General features: G+C 40.6%; 1 protein-coding gene across 4 annotated transcripts in view; it reads left to right on the top strand.

Annotated features, from left to right (window-relative positions):
- Positions 1-23,825, top strand: part of LOC126260109 (segmentation protein cap'n'collar) — a 426,742-nt gene that overhangs the window by 206,876 nt on the left and 196,041 nt on the right. For all 4 annotated transcript variants that reach the window (XM_049957344.1, XM_049957345.1, XM_049957343.1 and 1 more), the window contains exon 3: positions 21,433-21,517. In XM_049957344.1, coding sequence (XP_049813301.1) covers positions 21,433-21,517 — 85 coding nt within the window. The remainder of the gene's footprint in view (positions 1-21,432; positions 21,518-23,825) is intronic.

Here is a 23,825-nt window from a genome sequence, read left to right as displayed (position 1 = left end):
AGGAAAGTTTTATATCAGTTGCAGGCCTTGCAATAAAAACAAGGGAATGGAAATTTGTGGCAAGGTCTTATGGGACCAAACTGCTCAGGTCATCGCTCCCTAAACTTACGCAGTACTCAATCTAACTTAAACTAAGCTACGCTAAGAACAAAACACACACACACACACACACACACACACACATATATGCCCGAGGGAGGACTCGAACCTCCGACGGGGGGAATAAAAACAAGGTAACTGCAGGAAGAGGTAGAAGGCAGCAAACCATAAATATAGTCAGAGAGGACGTGTGTACTTAGTGGAAGTAACAGCACTTAGCTGTGGGGCAAAACCGGAAATTGAGAGGGCGCGAGGTGAAGGCACGGAACTGATGTTCACTGACGTGGCTGTTGCTTTTGCAGGAAATTGAAATCATTTGTCCATTTGTCCCGTCAAGGCAGCCTGAGGAAACTTCGCCAGCCGGCCTCTCCCGCCGAACGAACTGTGCGGTCACTCATTTTCATCGCTAAGGCAGCTTGTAGGTAATCGAAAATCTGATGGCTGTTAGTCATATACGAGAATTAGAACGGAATACAGCGTCACCAGCACTGACCAGCTATGAGAATGTTTTTCACGTGGGCGCAGTTCATCATAGGTCTGCAGCATAAAATGATAATGGCGATTGTATTGTAGCCGGAATTGAGCTAGTGAAACCAGTTCCATATCATACAAAAGAAGTAACTCTCCAAATTACTTGAACAACCAGAAGCACACTTCACGCTGACTTTTCCCTACACTATTCTTCAGTTATACGCATCCTTGTTGATACTGTACGCTCTAGTATGCCGTCTACAACCTGTCATCGGATAGTCTCTCGGCCTTTCCTTATTTAAGTTAAGAACTTTTTCGGTCCCTCTATCATCCATTCATCTCACTACATGTACTGCCCACCACCATCCCACTTATTTATGTATTTTTTTCGTTCAGAATTACGTCTTCCTCTCCATTCTGTTCCCTGATCTATTTTCTGGCCTCCTTGTATCTCCTAGTAATTTCCAAAATTCTCAGTTTTTAAATGGTTTTCGCGTTTACTGTCCACCTCTTGCTACTATAAATCAGAACTGGTAGTAAACTCTCTGTTTCAGGCACATAGGAAGCTCCATTATGAAAACTGTATTTGGTTTGCCAAACGCACTCCAGGATACCAAAGCCCCTCCCGGACATTTTATCTCTTTTTTTTATTTCATTTTCGATCTATTCAGTCGTCTTTATGATCAACGGCGCTAGTTACAAAAGCTCATATTACAGCTCTGTAGCGTCATTGTTAATTTGTACAATTTTCTTTCTGGTCATAGTTATTTTAGTCTTATTAAAATTGATTTTCAGATCTACTGACGAGCTTGCTCTGCTGCGTTCTTCCATAATTGTTGAAGTTTTTGCCATATCTCAGCAAATTTGATTTTAAACATGGGTCTGGTTTTACCAAAGCAAATGAATCTGAACAACCGAAGAACTTAAAGAAAGCCACGGTTCTCAGAATGGCGTCCGTCGTCCTGAACGAGAATGAAATGTGGAAGATATGGTTCAACCAAGAACTAGGCAAAACTGCCTTTTCATGCAGTTTTCGGCTGGCAGCTGATACCAGCTTCAGTGTTTTGCTTACGGTACAGACTGAAAAGTACGCAATGGATTTCCATTTGCAGAAAAAATTGAACCAAAGATGGCTTCACGTAAATCTCATGATTCGTCAGTAAGCCCCCAGAGATCACAAACACAAAATATGAGAGTTAGTGCCTTTAACGCTTGACAGGATACGACTGTACACACAGGGGAGACGGTAAACATCAGAATCGATAGTAAGGTATAGTGGCCGAGCTCCTTTCAGACTAGATGTCTATCTGGCACGCTGCCAGCTCCATTGCTCAGATTTCTGAGAAGAGTTGCGCTATTTATGAAGTGTTTATTCGACTCACAGTAGAGCATATAATTCGCGAGTGGTTGAGGAGACGCCCTACGTAACCGGAATGATATTCCCTTTACACGCCCAGAGTAGTTCAAGTACGAGCTACTGCATTCTTGAAACCACAATGATAGAACTAAGTGTATTTGGATACGATCAGAAGTGAACAGGCAGACTTTTCCGCATACTGTGAATGGATGAAAAGGGAGCGGGGGTTGAAACTGGTTGAACGTACTTTCTGCTGTACTTTATGCGGTTGCTGTCAGATTTTGATGTTGATGTGAGGGTTAGTTTTAATTACCATCTCAGAAAAATAATGTTTCGTAATAATTTTTTGATTATTGAACAGGTACGTGTCTGCAGTCCTGATACACAAGAAAATCCCCACCCAAATCGCCCGCATCTCGTGGTCGTGCGGTAGCGTTCTCGCTTCCCACGCCCGGGTTCCCGGGTTCGATTCCCGGCGGGGTCAGGGATTTTCTCTGCCTCGTGATGGCTGGGTGTTGTGTGCTGTCCTTAGGTTAGTTAGGTTTAAGTAGTTCTAAGTTCTAGGGGACTTATGACCACAGCAGTTGAGTCCCATAGTGCTCAGAGCCATTTGAACCCACCCAAATACCGCAGCACGCCGCTAGAGGAACCAAAACAAAATGGTTCTCCCCATTCATAAAGTGAGGATGGCATGCTACGGTACTTTGGAGCGGCTATTTCAGAGTGTATCAGGATTGCAGCCATGTACCTATGAAACAAACTAAAAGCTAATTACATACTTTATTCTCTAGGTGGTAATTATAACTTTATGACTACGCCTCGTATGTTTATCAAACTTGTTCAGATTAGAACCGTGGCGCATAGCTGTATGCAAGACATCACATAAGGTGATGAGCCAGCAAATCTGCGTCTCTTATCAGTGCGGTACGCTCGTAACATCATATTACGAAAAGGTACGACGCTCTTTTACCACATGTATACTCAGCAAGTCACCCTCTTCTTCAAGGCCATTGGTAGCTGTTTGACCGCTCTAGGCGAGAATTGAAGAATGATGCACCCTTTTATTTACTACCATCAATCTCCCGATATCCCCCGGCCGCTCCACCACCACCACCCCGTTCAACGGCAGAAAAATGAAAATCTATTGTTATCCTTTTACTCATTAAACTAAGGTGAGCAGACATCCTTATTTTCCGGGGACAGTCCTCAGTTTTCATGCTTTGTCCTCAATTGCTCGTAAACTCGTTGAGGACAACAGATATACCGGATTTCTTATTTTTTGTCCTTAATTTTTGATATTTCCCAAAATAATTGAAATAGGAAGGATGTGCTGAACATTCTAGAACTCAGCTAAATATACTTATGCAACCAAATTTGGCATCAATTACTTATTTTATTTAATTGCAAAAAAATGGACTACTGAAGGTTTAGAACTATTTACGAATTAATTTTTCCTTGAATTTAAAAATTATGCTATACTACTGAGAGGCGTGTGAAGAATGAGCTAGGGCATCTGAATAATCGTAGTGATGTGTAGTTCCTGTTTTAATTGAAATATTTTTAGAGTGAGCAGTAAATATCTCTTTCTTACTTTAGTCGAAGTATGTAAAGACTTCTTAAGTAACTGTTCCGTATGCTTTTTAAAACAGTCCTGCTTAACGATAGAAACGGCCCTGGCAGTCCTATTCCTTTACCTGATGGTGCGTGGGAAGAAATGCCTCCTACACATCTCCCCAACTTCGAATTTGTCTGATATTACTGTGACGATCAGTAGTCAGGATACACGTGGGCGGAAATAATATGCTGCTTAACTCTTCTGGAAACGCAAGCTCTCCGAATTTTAAGAGCTACATATTCAGTGATCAGCCGTGCTTCCATTATAGCGTTTACTCGCGGTATCTGCCCTTCCGCCCCCGCCCTCCTTTATCTGCTTCCCAACCCTCCCCTCGCTTCTCCCTTCTTCGTTTCTCTCACTCACTCACTCCTTCTTCCCCCCCCCCCCCTCTCTTCCTGTAAAACTCTCTCTCTCTCTCTCTCTCTCTCTCTCTCTCTCTCTCTCTCTCTCTCTCTCTCTGTTAAGTCACGAGCAATACTCACAAATCAATCGTAGAAGAGTTTTGTAAGCGGTATCCCTCTTGGATTAGTGTAATCAGTCTGTTCTACATGCACAAACACACTCCGCATGCCATCGTATGGTACGTGGCGGAGGGTACTTTGTAGCACTACTGGGCACTTCGTTAAGGATCTTTCCTTTTTTTCCGACATTTAATTATATTTCTATAAGTTTGTGGTTTTCCCGGCATAATAATTGCTCAACTGGCTCTGGGATATTACGCTGATGTGTGCAATAACGGAATATTTTTACGACTCTGATACTTGTGATCTTCATATACTGAAGAAGCTGTAAAGAGTTGTCCCTACTACAGCAACATCCGACTACGTCTGATTTTGAGCATGACACTGACATTCAGATTCCAGTCTTCGTACCGAGGGGTGATCTTTTATGCATTTTGTAACTCGCATTAAGCGACCCCCTTTGTATACATCGAAATTTCAAGAGTGTGTGTCTTCTAATCGTAATCGTAGATAAAACATTGATGCACTATTTTTGTCTTCCGTCGGAACAGTGTAATTAGTATATTGGGTCTGTTCCGTCTGTCGTGACCGTTAAGTCTTCAGTATTTTGGAATGGGCAAGGAATTACTTCCATTAACCTCTTAGAGAAACAATGGAATACATTCTTGCAGTTTTATCGACAGACAGAGTTTCCATATTTTTCAGGCGTGAATATGGGACATTATTACTTTCTCTTCTGATATTTCGGGTGAGAATCTTCCAGCCATTGTCAAGGAGAGTCGGTGACTGGCGTCCGAGAACGAGAACGTGCATGTTTATTCGTTGAGATACCAAAACCTTGGGACTCGAAGCTCATGCATGTAGCTCATATGCAGCGCTAGCCACAAACAGAATTTTACTGTTACGAGAGAAAAATATTGCAAGTGGCAAGTATAAAGAAACTCGCTTGTGCCCACCGGCAAGGACGACAGCCCTTATAGTGACTGAAAGGTGACTTTGCTATTACGAAAGGCGAGGTATATAAAATTCAGTCCAGTGTGGTAAAGTTGTGTAGAACGAAGCGCGCACACACGCTTTCTACAGCCAAGCAAATCTGCGGTCTTGAGCATTGTATTTCCAGTGGTAATTTCAAAATTACGGTAGCTTTCAGATGCTGGGCAAAGTTCCATACGTTTGGCAGACTATGCTAAAGGGTGCAATGGAAAGCCTTGTAGCAGACTGCCTGATCAGCCAGGAAGAGGGTCTGCTCCTCTGTCTAGATACGTCGTGGGATCTTCTCGTTATATATCTTCATTTGCACTGGAACTTATGTTCGAGCCTAATCTGCCCAGCATACTAACATCTGTCATGAATTATAATATGAACCACCTGACTCACATTCATTATGGATTCGCAGCTTCTCGAGCGGCTCAGCGTATAAACAGGCACTTTCCTCTAATCAGTCAGCTACCGACACGCCTTGGAGGGCCCCCAATCGAAATACTTAGGAGGGAGCAATGATGACCCTGATGCAAGCCTGAAAACCGATGGAATAAACAGATTATTATTAACCTCTATAATACCAACTAGATGAAGAATAACATTCGAAACGTCAGAGTTATTTTGGTTTTCGGTACGTGCCAATACAGCCATCTCAACACAGGAAATATAATTCTACGGTTTGTCTTGACAATGCAGAGCACACATTACTTAGGTCGCACCCTGGTACGGAGATACAGAGGCTTGACAAAGGACAGATTACTACATAAAACAAATTTTACATCCACAGTATATTGAAACGAGTAGAAAATGTCAAAGTTTATAGCTCCAGAAAGTGACGTTTGATTATAACGAAGCAGCAGCTCACACAATGCAGCAGTCACGAAACTGTACCAGTGGGATACGAAATATCACCTCGTCCACTCTGATCTCAAGGTTTTCCCCAGTTCGTCTTTCACCAGTGAGAAGACGTGGTTTAGGAGAACGCAGTACAGAAGAGGACTTCGTCGCGTAGGAAAGGGCTTCACTGCCAATATAAGCTATTGTTTGCCGTGATTCGCCACTGTTTACTTACTTACAGACTGAGATGTAGCGGGAAGGACACTGAAAAGTAAATAATGTGTATAATATCAACACCTTTTGTATCACGTTTATCGAACTTCGCCGCACACGAATATGACATTCCCGGCGTTCTAAGCAGTTAGCAAAGAGGCGCAGTGGTTAAGACACTGGACTCTCATTCGGAAGGTCATCGATTTAAGTCTCTACATGGCCACTCAAACTGTAAAAAGGAGACTGCCGGTTTGCTTTCCCAATCCGGGCTTGTACGACGTCTCTAATAACCATGTCGTCGACGGGACGCTAAACCCTGATTTTCCATCCGCCTTGTAAGTCCACTGGGCGTGTTCCGGGTGAACTTGCTGCGGCGTTTCTGCTTGCGCCCGCCCAAAGTGAAGTTGTGGACTTCACCGCTGGCGTCGTGTGCGCCCGTGGTGTACCGGCGCGATGAAGACGTGACGCCTGGCCGAGCCAGCGGCTGATCAGCGCGCATTCACATTCAGCGCCCGCCTCGTTAACACGCATTGTGCCCTTTTGGACAAGCCGCTCTCAGCCCTTTGGACCCGTCAGTTTTGCCCCGTCTCATCGGAGTGGAATTTCATTTCTTGTGTCTGTTAACAAATAAAGGATGAAGATGCGAACGCAGGCGTGAGGCGGAAGGATAGAAATGTCTCTGTCGTGACGTTATCCGGCGAACCTTTTGGAAGATTACTGGGCTTGTAAGAACCGAGGCTTAAGGGGAAAACAGTCCTCAGTCTTGATTGGCACGGATGCATTTGTACCTAATGCCCCCACCATTTGCTGCTGCTCTTGAGTAGGCATTAGAAGGGCTCTGAACAAAATAATTCCAGCGATGACATTGTTCGCACTTTACCGATTAGGCTCTTCGAATCCTAGCGATGCATCCGAAATTTGGCCGACGGGAATCGATCGGTTCCCTGATTTAAATCCCATAGTCTTTGAGGGGGTTAGTCGATATAATTTTTGGTGATTGGTCCCTCCAGTGGGGGACTTTGACTTCGGCTCTCAGACCGCGAGTTTCCAGAAGAATAGGGTACACGAATCGTCACCGTGTGCTGCCTTATTTCCTTTCATTCCATACTCAAGAAAGAGGGTTATTATTTTAACTCCCCGTCGATATCGAGGAAACTGGAGACTTAACTACACATGAGTAAAGGAATGAATCGATAATGGCCTACTCAGTGAGCCATCGTGGTATCGGCCCTGTGACGTGCTCTTTCATTAAGAACTATATTTCCAGTGATGTATCAGTTCTTACACATATCTGTCAATTTCGTAAAACTGATAATTTATAAATCGGTTACTTAGCTGGTTTGTTGTTAGCTTCGTTGTCTACTTCGGGTTACAACTGTTGTCTCCAGTTTTTTATGTACGAATAATTACCCAGAAACTTTCATTTGGATTATGAAAGTAACTCCTACTGGTAAATCCAAAGAGTTCCAATAAGTTTAGTTTTCTGTATTTTCATAGCCAACAAGCAAACTGTTTCACAGTAATTAAACAACTTTAGCAGAAACACAATTCCTGTGACTGCACAAACATGCCTTTCTACTACAACAAACTCCTCATGGTTCCCACAACCAACCTCTCTTCCCTCCAAGCACGAGATGGAAGAACAGAGATACTACAATTGTAAGCAGAGAGTCTAAGCATGTACAGTCGTTGACAAAACGAGCGAGACCCCTCGCCTTTTCGTTATGCTGATCCGCACAGCTTCGAAGTCTGCTACACAGTATAACAGGCTAGGCGACGAAGTGCTACCAACATACTATGCACAGGCGTGAAATTGAAAAACTATCCGAACTTTGTCAGACTGTTTTCAATCCCGTGTAAGACTATATTAACGCTGATTAGTGTGTTAAACATAACACGTAAATATAAAGTATAAATCAAAGAAGAAACGCTAATTAGTATGAATTGTACTAATAAAAATGAATTCCAGCTTATCGAGATAACATAACTGTTTTAGTAAGACAAAGTACCCCACATCGTTACGAATTAGCAAAATACTACGCGCATTCGGCCACGAAACGGTCTGTGTCATCGTTCAAACCAGTCACACTGGTTTACCGTTGCTGAACTACCATGAAAGTGTGCAGATTTAGCAAAGCGTGAAGATTCATAACGAAATTCTGTTAATGGTGGAAAGGGTTGCAGCGGGTGCGGTGGCCGAGCGGTTCTAGGCGCTTCAGCCACGAACAGCGCGGCTGCTTCAGTCACAGGTTGGAATCCTACCACACGCATGCATGTATGTGAGGCCCTTAGCTTAGGTAGGTTTAAGTAGTTCTAGGTCTAGGGGACTGATGACCTAAGCAGTTTGGTCGCATAGTTCCAATTTTTTGCCCTTTCGCGTAAATTTTCTTTACATAAACGGTCGTATCTTTAGATTGCGTTGACATAGGAGCTCACTTTTTTACTCCACCAAGGGACCGTATACCGCAGGAAGTGCGACACATTTCCGCTTATTATATCTGCCCGTACTCGAGGTAAACGGGTTTCAAGGGTTGGGTAGACAGATAGACGGCCAAGAAAGTGAGACTAGTAGGGTTCCATTTTTACCGATTTAGGTGACGAAATCCTAAAACGAAAATAGCTACGACAGTTACTGAAGACGAGGGCCGCATGAATAATTCGCACTTCTTTTTATTCGAAATGTTATAGTTGCAGTCGATACATCAGCATATTAATCGTAGCTACGCTTTCAATCCAAATCACCTTTATAGGAATGCAAATAAAATCAATTTGCCTATACACGTGGTAATTCAGATCCCAGTATTAATGCCACCGCGTTTTAGAAGTGAGAGTATCCCCATTGCTAGCTAGATTAAGAAACACTTCGGCTAATGAACGTTTTCTGGCTGTGGTGAGTCTAATGGAGAATCCGAAACATTGTAGAATATATTTGGCAGCTATGTCGCCGTTTATTTCCTGGGGTGGTGCAGAATTGTCCTACTAAATTTACTCGCTAATAACAGTATTTTGTTATTTCGACAAACATCCCGAATGATCGTCACATAAGCGGTGAAATATAGGTTGAAAATTCATTTTTTTGAGTCCAAAAAGCTCTATTCAACAGAAAGTGCAGATTATTTTGTCATTTTCATCGCGAAATTGCCGGCTTATTCGTGTCTGGGGTAATAATAGAGGGCTGTTTGCCTGGGTTGTCTGCTGGTGTAGTGAAAAGTATTTGCTACTGCAAGGGAGGTCTGGTTTGTTTTCTGTTCTAATCTCGATGGAGGCAGATGGACTATCAGTAAAACCATTTTAAGAAATTCTCGCGCCCCTAATACGTTTTATTGCTACCTTTATCCAGAACCAGCGTCTTATGGATGTCAATATGAAACTCTTGTAGAATTTCATACTTGTTACTGACCGCTTTTTCCGCTTCTGTCGATAACTGAATTGACTTAAGTGTGGCAACGAATGATTTTTGACAGAATTTCGTTATGTATCTTCAAGCTTTGCTAAATTTGCACACTTTCATGGTAGTTCAGCAACGGTAATCCAGTGTGACTGGTTTGAACGATGACACAGACCGTTTCGTGGCCGAATGCGCGTAATATTTTGCTAATTCGTAACGATGTGGGGTACTTTGTCTTACTAAAACAGTTATGTTATCTCGATAAGCTGGAATTCATTTTTAATAGTACAGTTCATACTAATTAGCGTTTCTTCTTTGATTTATACTTTATATTTACGTGTTATGTTTAACACACTAATCAGCGTTAATATAGTCTTACACGGGATTGAAAACAGTCTGACAAAGTTCGGATGGTTTTTCAATTTCACGCCTGTGCATAGTATGTTGGTAGCACTTCGTCGCCTAGCCTGTTATGCTGTGTAGCAGACTTCGAAGCTGTGCGGATCAGCATAACGAAAAGGCGAGGGGTCTCGCTCGTTTTGTCCACGACTGTACATGCAGGCTGAGTCAGGAGGAAAGGTACATGTTTTGAGGGGTGATAGTATTAGTGATTCTGATATGGACACGTGCCCTATTACGACTGGTTTGCGACATAAACATGTTTAATGTCGCGTTTGTACGTTTTTCTTGAATATCTCGAAAACTGCATCCTTCAGCGAAAACATGTCGCAATACAAAATTAAACTGCATCAAATTTCCTACAAAAAAAGTCTTAACCGTTTTTTCTCTAGAATTAATAGTTTGTGCGATGAGTGCGCGCACTATATTGAAAATCTCGCGCGATCCACATGCGCTGTAGCTTAGGTATTTTTTTAGGCCAGTTTGAAGTAGTTTCTTGTATCAAACTGTTCGTCTCAATTTATTCTACGCTACTGGGAGACGTTGTAAACAATATCAATGTTTGAATAATACAGAAAATATACAAATGTACATTAAATGTGTTCTGCCTCGGAAAGCATTCAGAATAGGACATATGTCCGTAAGAGGGTTTTTGTTCAGAGTTACTAATACTATCACCCTTCAAAGCATGTAGCATGTATCTTTTCCCCTGACTCACCCTGTATCTGGTGACAAAAGTATTCATATTTACTTAACACTAGTTTTTGCGTAAATATTATAAAATGTAGTGAAAACGTCATTGTAAATAACTCTAAAATTAACATATTTATGTTTTTGTTAAGTTCCTACGAAATTCAATTCATATCAGATGTAAGCAGTAGTTAAAGATGGATACTGCTTACGTAGGAATCGATTTATAAATGAAGTTATCGATATCCACTGGTATCAAAGGCTCCCCTGTATTCTTTAACTTGATTACATCCTAGCCTTAACTGAATCCGTGCCAAAATTGCAAATACAATGGCCAAGCATCTGACTTCCTCTCCTGAATGTGGGTCCAACATTTTAACCACTATTTCACATCATCCATTCACATATTCAACTGCAGTACTTAAGACACAATTCTGCACATACCTAAAGTAGGTTTGGCTTGTACTCGGTAATAACGTGGTTCAAATGGCACTGAGCACTATGCGACTTAACTTCTGAGGTCATCAGTCGCTTAGAACTTAGAACTAATTAAACCTAACTAACCTAAGGACATCACACACATCCATGCCCGAGGCAGGATTCGAACCTGCGACCGTAGCGATCGCTCGGCTCCAGACTGTAGCGCCTAGAACCGCGCAGCCACTCCGGCCGGCTAATCACGTGGTCTACAGGGTACAAAACAATACGTCGTATAAAAGAATTGTAGAGTAGATCGGAGGAATATCTTAAGGTTTGAAGAATCAAAACGTTAGTTAGAATTGGGAGTTTAGTTTCGACACTAAATTAGTGATCGCTGAGGAGTCTTCTGTGCGTACAGGCCAGTTGGTATTATGCTACCGTTACCGATTATATGAGATTTCAGGTTTTTTTAAGAATAGTGTAATTATATTGGAACCAGACTCCAGCGCTAGTTTTGTGAATTTATGGTTCAGTGTAGCTAAATTCATAATTGGGGAAGAAAGTCTAACAGATTACAAAGACGACAAATAACGTGATTTCTTCTACTTGAAACACAATTATTGCACACGTTTTCTTTTTCTGTAAAGGTTCCATGCAACCAGTTTTTGCACACGAGAGAAAAAAATCCAGTCTACCTATGATCCATTTTTCGTGGTACACTGAGCACAATAATCACAGTCAAGCACAATAATCACTGTCATTTTGTGACCCACCTGGTTCGCTTAATCCTAGACTGTCCTGCAGTGGATTTCTTGGTTTTAGACACGTAATTCGCTGTGAACTCGCTACTGCCACTTTAATTCGACTGTGTCCTGTGAGAACTTTCGCTATTTTCTTTCTGCGCTTGGATGATAACGGATCCAAGATAGGCACAAGAGTAATGCCTTCCGCGCCCGGGTTCCCGGGTTCGATTCCCGGCGGGGTCAGGGATTTTCTCTGCCTCGTGATGACTGGGTGTTGTGTGATGTCCTTAGGTTAGTTAGGTTTAAGTAGTTCTAAGTTCTAGGGGACTGATGACCATAGATGTTAAGTCCCATAGTCCTCAGAGCCATTTGAACCAGTAATGCCTTCAAAGAATGTTCCTGACATCGGATCATTCTCAATCTCTACTTCAAGTGTGCTGCTATCTGATTAAGGGGGGAAGAGCTCGAGCACATCCTCTGTTGTCGAACTTACCTCCATCATTACTGCCAGCCGCAACAGTAGCAACCGTGTAAGAAATTTGAAATGCCTCCTCTGGAATCCTTTGTGTGTTGAAAGGATACAAGTCACAAGCTTCAAACCGAGACTGAGCATTGGATGGAACTGCAGCTTTCTTCCACGCTTCAATGAGGAAGAGCGGGACAGTGCTCTTGAGACTTTACATGTGGAATTAGACATTGTCCAGCTGCGCATTGCCCTGTAAAAAGCGTGTTTCACTGATCTGAAAAAACATCTATCGAGAGACTGAAAATAGTGCGTTGAATGAGGAGGTAAACGAATCAAAATCACACCAATATCCTAGCAAGCTGTAGTACATCAGGATAGAAGCGTTGAGGTATGGCAATCGAAAACCAGAACCACTTTTCCTTGTTGTTTCCTGGGTCAAAAGTGGTCTTCCATCCATCTCTGAGTATCTTACAGTTGACATACCTGATTTCTCATTCGTAAATACAACTGAGCAGTTCGGAAGTCCATCCTTCCATTCAGGCTTCTTTCTTTTACCTTTTAAAATGCACGCAGTTGGAATGAACAGGTGATAACTGATATGGCTCCTCCTTTTTCTCCAGAAGTAACTTGACACAATATGGAAAATATCTTTCTGCTATGACTTTGTCTGGCCTAGGATTCAGGTGCCAGGCATATAAATTTTATTGGTGCCCAGGCGTATTTAGTAAGTACATCCAGAACTAAAGAAACTCGCATTCGGGAGAACGACGGTTCAATCCTGCGTCCAGCCATCCTGATTTAGATTTTCCGTGATTTCCCTAGATCGCTCCAGGCAAATGCCGGGATGGTTCCTTTGAAAGGGCATGCCGACTTCCTTCCCAATCCTTCCCTAATCCGATGAGACCGATGACCTCGCTGTTTGGTCTCTTCCTCCAAACAACTCAACCAACCACCCCAACTAAAGGAAAAAAGCTGCAATTGCTTCCCTGTTCATTGCCATAGCCCTGTCAATAAAGGAACCTTGCGACTTCCTCATGTGGACAAGTTTCAGAAAGGACTGTAACCAATCCCAACGGGCCATTTGATTTTTCGTTAAAAAATCTATGACCAATTCCATTTCTTTCCGCAAACTGTAATACCAGCCGCCTCGGAGTTTATTCATTTGGTGGAAACCCACACATCTGCAGCTTCTTTATGTAGTGACCAATAGCTTCTCGTTCTCTTCAACGTGATATTTGTTCGACACTAAGAAATATTTGCAGAAGTTGGAAATGTGCAGGTCGAGCACCATAGTTAACGTCGAACAACTTTGCCTTTGAACCATTAATTTTTAATTTAATAAAATATTACGGTTAAAAGATGTACCCATTTTGCCCCCTAATCAAGGAAAACATTATAATTATTATAATACAACTTACTTGTGGGCCCATAGCATGCTTCTTTTCATCGTTCTTCACCAGACGTCGTTCCATAATTCTGTAAGGGACGTCATAATGTAGAGAAGCTGTAAAACAATTCATCCCGCCAGTCCTTACGTGCTCCAAAGCCATTTGTAGGGATTCTTCAGACCGCTGGCCCATGTTTGAAGTTCTTACGTACGTTCAAAGCATTTCCTATGAAAACAACATGTGTATAACTGAGGAATAAAATTCATTATCTTACACCAACAAAACAGCGGTGTCTTTCCCGAGGATCAGGGTGAGAAGCCACGTTCCGTGACTAGCGCAATATGCCCGCCGCATGGAAATTGTAGATGGCATCGCACACTACAAAGTAGCCATAATGTTCTACATGTCTAACATTTGCCTCTTCCACTTTATTCACACGCTCTTAAGTACTTGAAAATATCTGTGCACCATGAAGAACAGTGCGCTTTTGCTCTTACCTTGTCTTTCTTTGTTGAAAAGCGGAGAAACAATAAATACAGCGACATACGCAACTGCCTTCCCGTCACATTACAGTTCGCGACTGTCCTACATGATGGTGTCAACATCTGTCACCAGCAGTCGTAAATGGCAGCTTTCGGCATCTCGCCCCTATCGGCATCTCCCCTCCGATTCACTCTATATTTTTTAAAAATTATACTGCCTATTCCTAACTGAAATATCCCTCAAAATTATCCTTATTTATTTTTTATTTTTATTTTATTTTTTATTGTCTTCTTTTATCTGGAAACTGTAATTGAGTGGGAATCCTGCTTAACCAAAGGCCCTCCACGCTTATGTAATAAGTATTGCTTCCTTCGTAATTTCGACGTGGATTGCCTGACAACTTTAATTTTAATAATTAAAAATAATGACGTTGGTGCTCTTGTGACATCAGTAAAATCGCAATATATAGAAATACTTGTCACTACCAAAAACGGTTTATGCGCTGAGTACAGTTAATTCCTTATTGCAGTATTTTAAGTATTTTGTGTTATGACACGACAGTACACCCGAAAGGATTTTAATGAAATTGGCACTGGCTGCGGAGCCCTCCCAAGTGCGTGTAAAGGGAATGGTGTCCACCCATCTGCGTGAGGACACCCGAGGATGTTATTCCTTTATTTCTTACTCGTATCTTTTCAGTATCTCACTCCGTAATTTTACCTGTTCCTCGCTGAATATTCTTCTACATTGAAAATATGGGAAATCTTTATTTTATATTGTTTCTCTTATGAATATCTTCTTCATGTATGTTCAGTCCATTTAAATCTTACAGAGTTTCAGTGATAATTTATTCTTCTTTTAATTCATCAGTCCGACCCACAGCAGCAAATTCGTTTGCGGCGTTGTTCTCTATCCTGCTTTCAGAAGGTACCTGATTCTTTTGCCAGAAGACTCGTCCTTAAGTCTCCATTGCTTCGGTATCCTTGTGGACGATGCTATGTCTTCGATGTTATTCTGTGATATTCATCATTCCCGTAAATCTTTCATTGCCTCAGTTAGACATCATGTTTTGGTTTCCATTGCGAGGATAGTTGAATGTATTGTCCTGGATTTATTAGAAGACAAACGCCTATTTCAGTACACGATGGTCTTATTTTTTCCAGTGAAACTGTGGATCTTCTGTCGCCGATATATTGAAAAATTTATTTAGTTACTCTGCTTTCTCAAAACCTTTTAACACACCCAAAAAAACATGGTAAGTCCTTTTCGAATTACATTCGATAATTCTGACGCACATCTATAAATAGCTTCAAGAAATTGTAAAACAGAGCTTACGTTTTCGTCTGTTCTTGGGCCTAGAAATTTTGGCAGGTTTTTGCTGTCTCCTTTTACCACTCTTTCTGTCTCAGATTTGTGGAATGTAGTAGCCTGCTTATGGTTGCGTTACAAAATTTTAGTGGTCGATTTTTAGTCGATTATTTATTGTTGGTATGCGTGGAAATTCGGCACGCCTCACATTCTTTTTCTCTCGTTTCGGTTTTTGTAACGATGATCACAATGGTTTATCTAAAATGTTAGAAGTTAGTCTGAAAATGATTTTTATTAAGTCAGTTTTTAGTGGTTAGAGAGTATTCAAACTGTCAGTTATGTACTTTGTTTTCAATACGAAAAATATGCGGCTTGCATTCTTCGTTTTTATTTTAATATTTTTTTAAAAATAAGACTTACATGAAGATTTATCTGGATTTGTTTTCTACACAAAAGTAGTTAGATGTGTTATTACCGGTTTGCTTTTGTGGACTTTCCCAGCGTTTGACACTATTGCTTGTAGTAAATCGATTCGTAAATGGTCTTTTGCTGTGATCCTACGTACGTTGTTGTACCTGAGCGCTAAGAAGGAAACTAGATGACATACTCAGAGACCTTCAATGAATAGCCAACAGCGCCAAAGGATCTGAATTCTGATGACCACTTGAAAAAGCAAAGAGTAATGACAAATCAAGCGTAGCGAGCATTTCTTAGGAATGTGAGAAACATTTTTAGCAGAACTGGGCGATGGCGGGTTTCCCTTTGCCGCCACCTGCTTACGACGCACCAGACCGGAAGCTTGACTATTCAGAGCCCGTCAGCATTTACCCCCGGTACATTTCGGGTGAGTCTTTCTCAGCCTTGCTCATTGGAAGCACGACTGCGGTAATGTGATCCACAAATCGGCATGGCAACGTTATAGCGAAAGCACACTTAAAAAGCAATGCGTTCGGAACGCTGTAACTGGGATTCAAGTCCGAAGTAGCAGTCCGCGACCAGTAAAAACACAGACATCGTGCTTTGCTAGCGAAGTTGTTTATAACCAGCAGAATAACATCTACATCGAAATCTATACATAATGCACTAGGGACTGTAAGTGTATGACGGCTGTTACTTCGTAACAATATTAGCGATTTTCTACCCTATTCCGTCAGCGTGGGAAGCAATGCAAAAATGAGTCTTCCACGAATTCACACTCTCTAAACGTACGCAAAAGGTCTACGAAAACAACTTTGTCCCCTTAAAAGTTCTCCAAGCATCTCTATTTCATGTTATGATCCTAGCAAAGCGTCTCTAAATTAGTTTGATTTGCCCTGTCATGACTAGTCGATGACTTCTAACGGTGGAGCAATACTCTAGACTTTTTGTCGCACTGGCATATGACACAGCGGTAGCGATGGACCACCCCGGGCCTCACACCAAACCGACCCCAGAGTTTGCGCAGATCGAATTGGCACGAGGTGTATATACGGGGCGTGATAAAAAATGAACGGATTTTTTGTTTAATTTTGCGAGTTTTATACACCAGATTTTCAATTTTTTTTCCTTCATATTGGTACACATGTACCTGATCTATGTTTGCGTATTCAACTGTTTTGAGTATTTAGTTTACTGTTGGCAGTCGAAAAGATTATACGTGTTTTCGAGTGCTCGGTGAACTTTTGCAAAAACGATGGATCAAAGAATTTACATTAAATTTTGCTTGAAAAATGGAATAAAGTGCGGCACCGCGTTCGAAATGTTGACTCTGGCCTTTGGCGAACCTACTATGAGTTTACGAATTGTATAAACTTTTCTAGGAGGGTTGAGAAGACGTTGAAGACGACGACCGCCCTGGACGCCCTCGAATATGAATTAATGACGACAATGCGGAAGAATTAAAGAAAATTGTTCTGTAAAATCGCCGTATTACTATCAGAGATGTTGCTGATGATGTCGACATACCCTTTGGCTCGTGCCAACCAAGTTTTTCGGATGTTTCGGCATGAGACGTATAGCAGCAAAATTTGTTCTAAAATTGTTGAATTTCGACCAAAAACGACGTCGCGTAGATATCGCCCAGGAATTGCTGAATGAAGTTGACAACGATCCAGAACTTCTATAGAAGGTTATAACAGGTGACGAAACATGGGTGTTCGGTTATGACGTCGAAACCAACGCCCAGTCGCCTCAATGGAAAATGCCGGAAGAGCCAATACCGGGAAAAAACGGTTAGTTCGATCAAATGTGAAGATTCTTCTCACTGTTTTCTTCCATTACAGTGGGATAGTGCAACATGAGCTGCTGCCTTATGATCGCACGGTGAATAAGGAATGTAACTGGAAGCTATGCACCATTTGCTTGAAGAAATCGGAAGAAAACGCCCAGAATTATGGCAAAGTCACTCGTGGAAATTGCATGACGATAATACTCCCGCTCACACCCCGATGCTCGTTCGTAATTTTTTGGCAAAAAAACAAAACCGGTGTGTTGCCTCAGCCACCTCGCCTGATATGGCCTCCTGCGACTTCTTTCTATTCCCGAGAGAGAGAACCATGAAAGAACGTCATTTTGTCACTAATGATTAGATAGAAAATATAAAAACAGAATCGTTGAAGGAGCTCAACGCCATAAAGAAAAGTGAATTCCAGAAGTGCTTCCAAGACTGGAAAAGCGCTGGCATAAGTCTGTTGTATCTGAGTGGGATTACTTTGAAGGGGACGAAGTTGATATTGGTGAATAAATGTAGATACTTTGAGGAAAACAAAAACTCCTGTTACTTTTTTGGTTTACAGATGCAATGCACAGTCTCAGAATCCTTCCAACAAATTTAAGCCGTTAATACTGTACGATTTTCGAGACCGAATGGGGCTTACATTACTTGACTCGCCTGTTGTCAACATTCATACTGGTAAGATATCTGTCCCAGGGATTCCATGGATTTCGAACATGTTTTAATTTCAAGTTTAAAGTCGGATAAGAATGACAAAAGAAATATTTTTTCATGAGGTATAATTATAGATTCACAATTTTCTTATTATTTTCCTTTATTTGTACTGTGAAACCTTTCTTATTGCCAAATTTCATGATTCTACATCGAGGGGGTCTACCCCACAGGTTTTGATGAGTATCAAAATATGTGACATAAATGGTCGTATCTGTTCATTGCATTGGATTAGAAGCTTCACTTTTTTACGTTGCCAAGGGACCGTAGACCGTAATACGTGATGCAAATTTCAACTTGATACGTCTGCCCATTCCTGAGAAAAAGGGTTTTTAACAGTCGGACAGATAGACAGACGGAGAAAAAAGTCGTTATATGAGGGTTCCGTTTTTACCGATTGAGGTACGGAACGCTTACTATACGTCTAGAAGTGATATACATCATTCAAGGCAATCGTGAATCCTTACACAGAAGAACGGTTCTCGTTCAGATGTTGCCAGGACCGTCGATGACATAATGTACGGAACACATACCTCGTATTCCATGGTCTACAAACTAAATAATTGTAGAATTATATCGGTCGGCAATATGGTTGAAGGCTTGACCGGCAACCTTACCTAATAAACAATGGTTTTATGTCAAACCTGTCTGAAATCTCGTTTTTCAGTAACACATTCGAAGTATGTTTTGCTTTATATCAAGACGTGTGGAGGCTATTACCACAACACGTAGCAATTTCATCAGTTCTAATGTTGGAGTTGTAATATTGTTTTATCGCTCTGTACGCTTCACCATTTATTTGTGTTATTGTAAGTTAATGTGAGCTAATGCGATAACTTTGTAATTATACCTCCATGAGACTTCAAACATTTACAAAAAGTTGCTAAAGACTGATAAGTGTATGTAAATATCCATGATAGAGGACTGGGGCTAGGAGTTTCCATGTCACCAAAACTTGTTTCGGCCGACTTAGAGGATGTATCCAGGCCCATAAATTGGGAAAACTAGGAAGTAACTGAACCACCTTGGTTTTCTGAAGATTTTGTGCTGTTTGTCACTATTGCCGATGAATGGAACAAATTAATAACAAAGTTAGAACCTCTGAAATCAACTACAGAAAGAGTAAAATAATATGTAACCTACATATCGGAAATAAAATAGCAGTAGAGTCATAAAAGCAGTTGACGAGTATTTAGGGCAATGCAACCCCTGGCAAGTTTACGGGTGATAAGTACCACAGAACGTCACGAATCATTCAAACCTTTTACGTTGCACGCCGTGGACCAACCACGAAGTCGTCCTTCATGCGCACATGAAGCTTTGGTTCCTTAAGCAGTCGCCACTGTCGTCTCCTCTGCTTTTTAACGGTGGCAACCAACAGGTGTGCGACACCTCTTTCGGCCATCGGAGTGTAGTGCGAGTTAGAACCGTCCAACACCTGTCTGTTCTTTCTGTTCGTCGGCGCTTCTGTGCCGTTAAAAGAAAAATTTTTATGTATGTCATATGGCGACTGTGAAAAAACAAGACATTGCCTTGTGAGCCTGGTGCAGCCTCCAGTGATTCGCGCAGCGCATCTTCAGCGTGCGTACATGCTCGGAATGCAAAACCTCAAGAATGCTTTTCTGGTTGCATTCTGAACAGAAAGAATCGCCAAAAAATTAGGTTTTTGATCACATTCGTATAAAAAAAATGTACTGTTTCTACAACGAGCTATCGTTTATTAGATGTCTCTAAGTGATGAGCTACCATTACACGAAACCTTACTTACTTCTGTGGTGGTTAATCGGTTCAGAATCTAAAATGTATCATGTATCAACCCACCTGTGCATATTCTTCTGGTCCTTTGGGATCGCACCTGTTGTACGTGTCGCAAATATTGACAAAAATAATGATTATTCATCGTTGATTACATTGCAGCCAGATCGGCTAATAATAGTAAAAAAGACAAAAAAACGGAGAAGGGTTTCCGGCAGACAGTGCTTCAGGCTTGAAACCAGACTAAAAATATTTTAACAATTCACGATTTAATTAGTGACAGAGTTGCTGGTGCAGTGTTGTAACAATGCAGGAAATCGAACATACGTTCTCATTTCAGTATTTTAATAGCGGAAAAAGGGAGATGTGATACCTTTTTAGCGTGTTTTGCAGTGATTACTCCTAAAGCGATAATCATTTTTGAATCGCATTTAAAACAGAAAAGGGGAAATGCATAATCGCACGTTTAAAAATGTTATTCAATGTCGTCCTGTTTCTGGAATTTATGTTGAAGTTACAAACGAAAGTTTGAAGCTCTAGTACTTTTTTATAGGCACATCACAGACATTTAAAGAAACTAATTTCACAGCTCGAAAGCACAGATATTTCTGTACCTTTAACAGTTTTCCGAAATCTGAAAAGTATTACTGCTCAGGTAAATTGGTAGAGTTACAAAGATAATTTGATATTAATTGCTTTAAGAACTAAAGATTTAGTAGAGAACACTGCTTGTTGTACATCATATGTGTAAGAACAGAGGCTTTCATGTCTTATGTACGTTCTGAAGACAGTGAAATGGATACACAAGTTTCTAGATCCGAAACCCTTAAAACAACAGCTAAGAGAAACCCTTAAGAACAGCAAAATATGTGTGTGTGTATGTGTGTGTTGGGCGAGAATCTCAAGTTTGTTTTTCAACTGAGCTAGATACTTAATTGTGTGGGAATATACCTTCTTTAGATGCTACAAAGAATGTACACTCAACTAGGTGGGGTCATAAGAGTAACAATTAAGAGGCGTCTTTCAAAGATGAAGAGAGAGAAAAAAAATCTCAGTAGTATTATGTTTGTAGCAGAATAACAGAAAAAGAGAAGTTAGGAGGAAGAAAAAGAAAGTTGTTCTATAACATGTGAATGGCTAAACCTACATGGACAGATAAAATTGTATACAATTCCTTGGTAAAACCAGCCAGTCAACAAACAGAAGTTCAAACTTATGGGTGAGAAAATGTGTGGACATTAAATTAATTCTTCCAAACAATGTGACTCTGTACAACTAAAATAATAAGTTACTATAAAGTAAGATTTTGTATTCATACAACTTTTGTGGTCTACGCCCACAATGTGTCTCAGTAGTGATATTTTTATTCAGATTTTTTTTTTTCAAATTATATTTCAATTACAAGAGGAAATAACAAAGTTCTCTTTGTTTGCAGAAAGACGATGACAGTGAGGATGAACGGACTTCTAACCCGGATGACCCATGGGCTGGCCTATCGTACACAATCGACTTGGAGACAGGTCAGTATCTGCTGTATGAAGCACTGTAAACCAGTTCGGACCACCTCCCTTGATTATTGCTCATTCACTGTTCTTTTCATCTTTATCATCTGTTGTACTTATGCCACTGTGTAATAACTTTGCCTTTCACCTTCACTTTTCACTTGTCCCACCATTTGAACTGTAAGACAAGAATGAATGAATGAATGAATGAATGAATGAATAGTGTTACACAAGGAATTGGAAATTGTATGTTACATTACGAAAGCTAAAAAAGAGCAGAATATGTTCTAGATGAAGTGTCTTAACCTAAGAGTTCACCAGTTTATGTGCCCTTACTAGCCAGGCTGGAATACATAGGCAGGATTATTGGATGAAGACTACCATATGACCAGTACAGATTACAGAATTTATTTGTCAGTTAAATACTCTATTCTGGAATCTACCTAAGTGGGGTATTTCCCAAAACCTTATGCTCCACATGAAGCCTACAAACATTCTACTTTAATTTTCAAGATCTGTTTAGTTCTTTAATATACCTGTCATTTTAATAGTATTATGAGTAGCAACTTCCCTTCTCGTAATGTTGTTACATTCGATCCTGGATTTATCATCTTAATAGGTATGAAGAACAGTAGTGTAGATAAATATTATTCTCCTACTTCTTAGATATCAGTGAATCCTGCAAGAGATTTTAACAAAAGTATTCATGAGAACCTAAATTCAACAAATCTTAAGCAAATTTTATAAAATGTTTAGGTCACGTCATGACCAGTTTCAGGCAAATATCGGTCAACTGCATCTACATTTACACTCTGCAAAGCTCATAATGATCCTAAAGAGCACATTTTAAGACAATTATTTTTAAAAAGTAAGATGATTCCCTAGAGCACTATATTATGGATAACTTTTTTTAAAAAAATGTTTAGTTTCTGGCAATATATGATTTATTTTCATTTAATTCCCCACATTTTGCCAGTCTGTAGGAACACTAGTTGCATTGTCAACAAAGTCTGTTACCTGACGCAAGTAATATTAGAAAGAAAGAAATATAGACTTGTAAAATTAAAGAACTATTCTGCAGAAATAAGATGCAAGAAGAATAGCAGCTCACATGAAGCTGTTAATGTTCTGTTGGAAAGGCAGCATTGTCTGGTTCATTCATGGCATTTTCTACTGATGCTTCATGTTAATCAATTTCAAGCGTATGAGAGGGTACAGTATGATTATATGCCTGCTGGAGTGAGTTTGCAGCTGCAGCGTTGGCAATACTGCGTATCTTTTGTGTGTGGTGTTCGGCTTCCCCAGCTGCTCTACACCCTGCCTGTGTGTACCTTCACAGGCCCTGTCCTCTCCTCGCTTCCTGACAGCCAAGTACCATTAGTCATAAACTGGAGAATCCATTTTCCTGCTGTGTTCTTATTAAGTAAAACCCTCGGAGGAACCATCAATCTCTCAATGGAGATTATACACAGTTTTTATATGTGAAATAGCTTTGTGAACTACACTTACTGTTCTCTATTTGTAAAACTTATAAAGAAGTAAAAGTCTGAAATATATATATTTCTTGAGTAGGAAAACTATTCATAATTAGAGATAAACTGTTCTCTGCTTGTAAAATTTATAAGGATTTGAAAGTATGAAGTATACATATTTTGTAAGTAGGAAAGAACTACTCTTAGCTAGAGATGACTTTATCAAAAAGTTGCACTGGTGAACAATGTTGGCAAGAATTATTTCAAGCTGCAGAAATGCTAAAAGGAATCTATCAAAGAACAGAGGGGTAGCTTCACTAAAATACTACTACTGAATGAGCAAAGGAGAAGGCACAAAAGTTGTAACTGTGGTGATTGTTTTCATATAATTTTTCACTGAAATCTGAAAAATCTATTTCTGTAGCTCTGTGTTACAGAAAATATCTCCTTCGGGAGCTCTTGCTACCTGGAAGAAACAGTGTGCATAGAGCAAAAGGTAGAATCCAGCCGAGTAAAGTATCCCCAGGTCCCTCGGGTCAGTTGACTAATGGCAGAGCTGTCAAGATATGACAGATGGAATGCAATAGGCCACAGCAGACCTCCCGACCTGCTGTCTGGGGCTTCTTGTAAACATTTTACCTGCTCCCTGGTGTACAGTGATACAGGCACTGATATACACATGCAGCCACAGATGTATGTCTGATTGAGACCATTTAGATTGCACATGTATGTAGCATGCATAAGTTCTGTGAATTTAATAAAATATTACTTATTCCTCTCATGTTTGGAGTTTCTTAAACTTATTTTTCATGTATGAAGAGCATTTTTCTGAATGTTATTTTCTTAATACCTGT

Source organism: Schistocerca nitens, chromosome 5 (assembly GCF_023898315.1).
Source record: "Schistocerca nitens isolate TAMUIC-IGC-003100 chromosome 5, iqSchNite1.1, whole genome shotgun sequence".
Classification (NCBI taxonomy): Eukaryota; Metazoa; Arthropoda; class Insecta; order Orthoptera; family Acrididae; genus Schistocerca; species Schistocerca nitens.
Note: the sequence above shows the minus strand (reverse complement) of the source record. Positions and strands in the feature narration are given on the sequence as shown.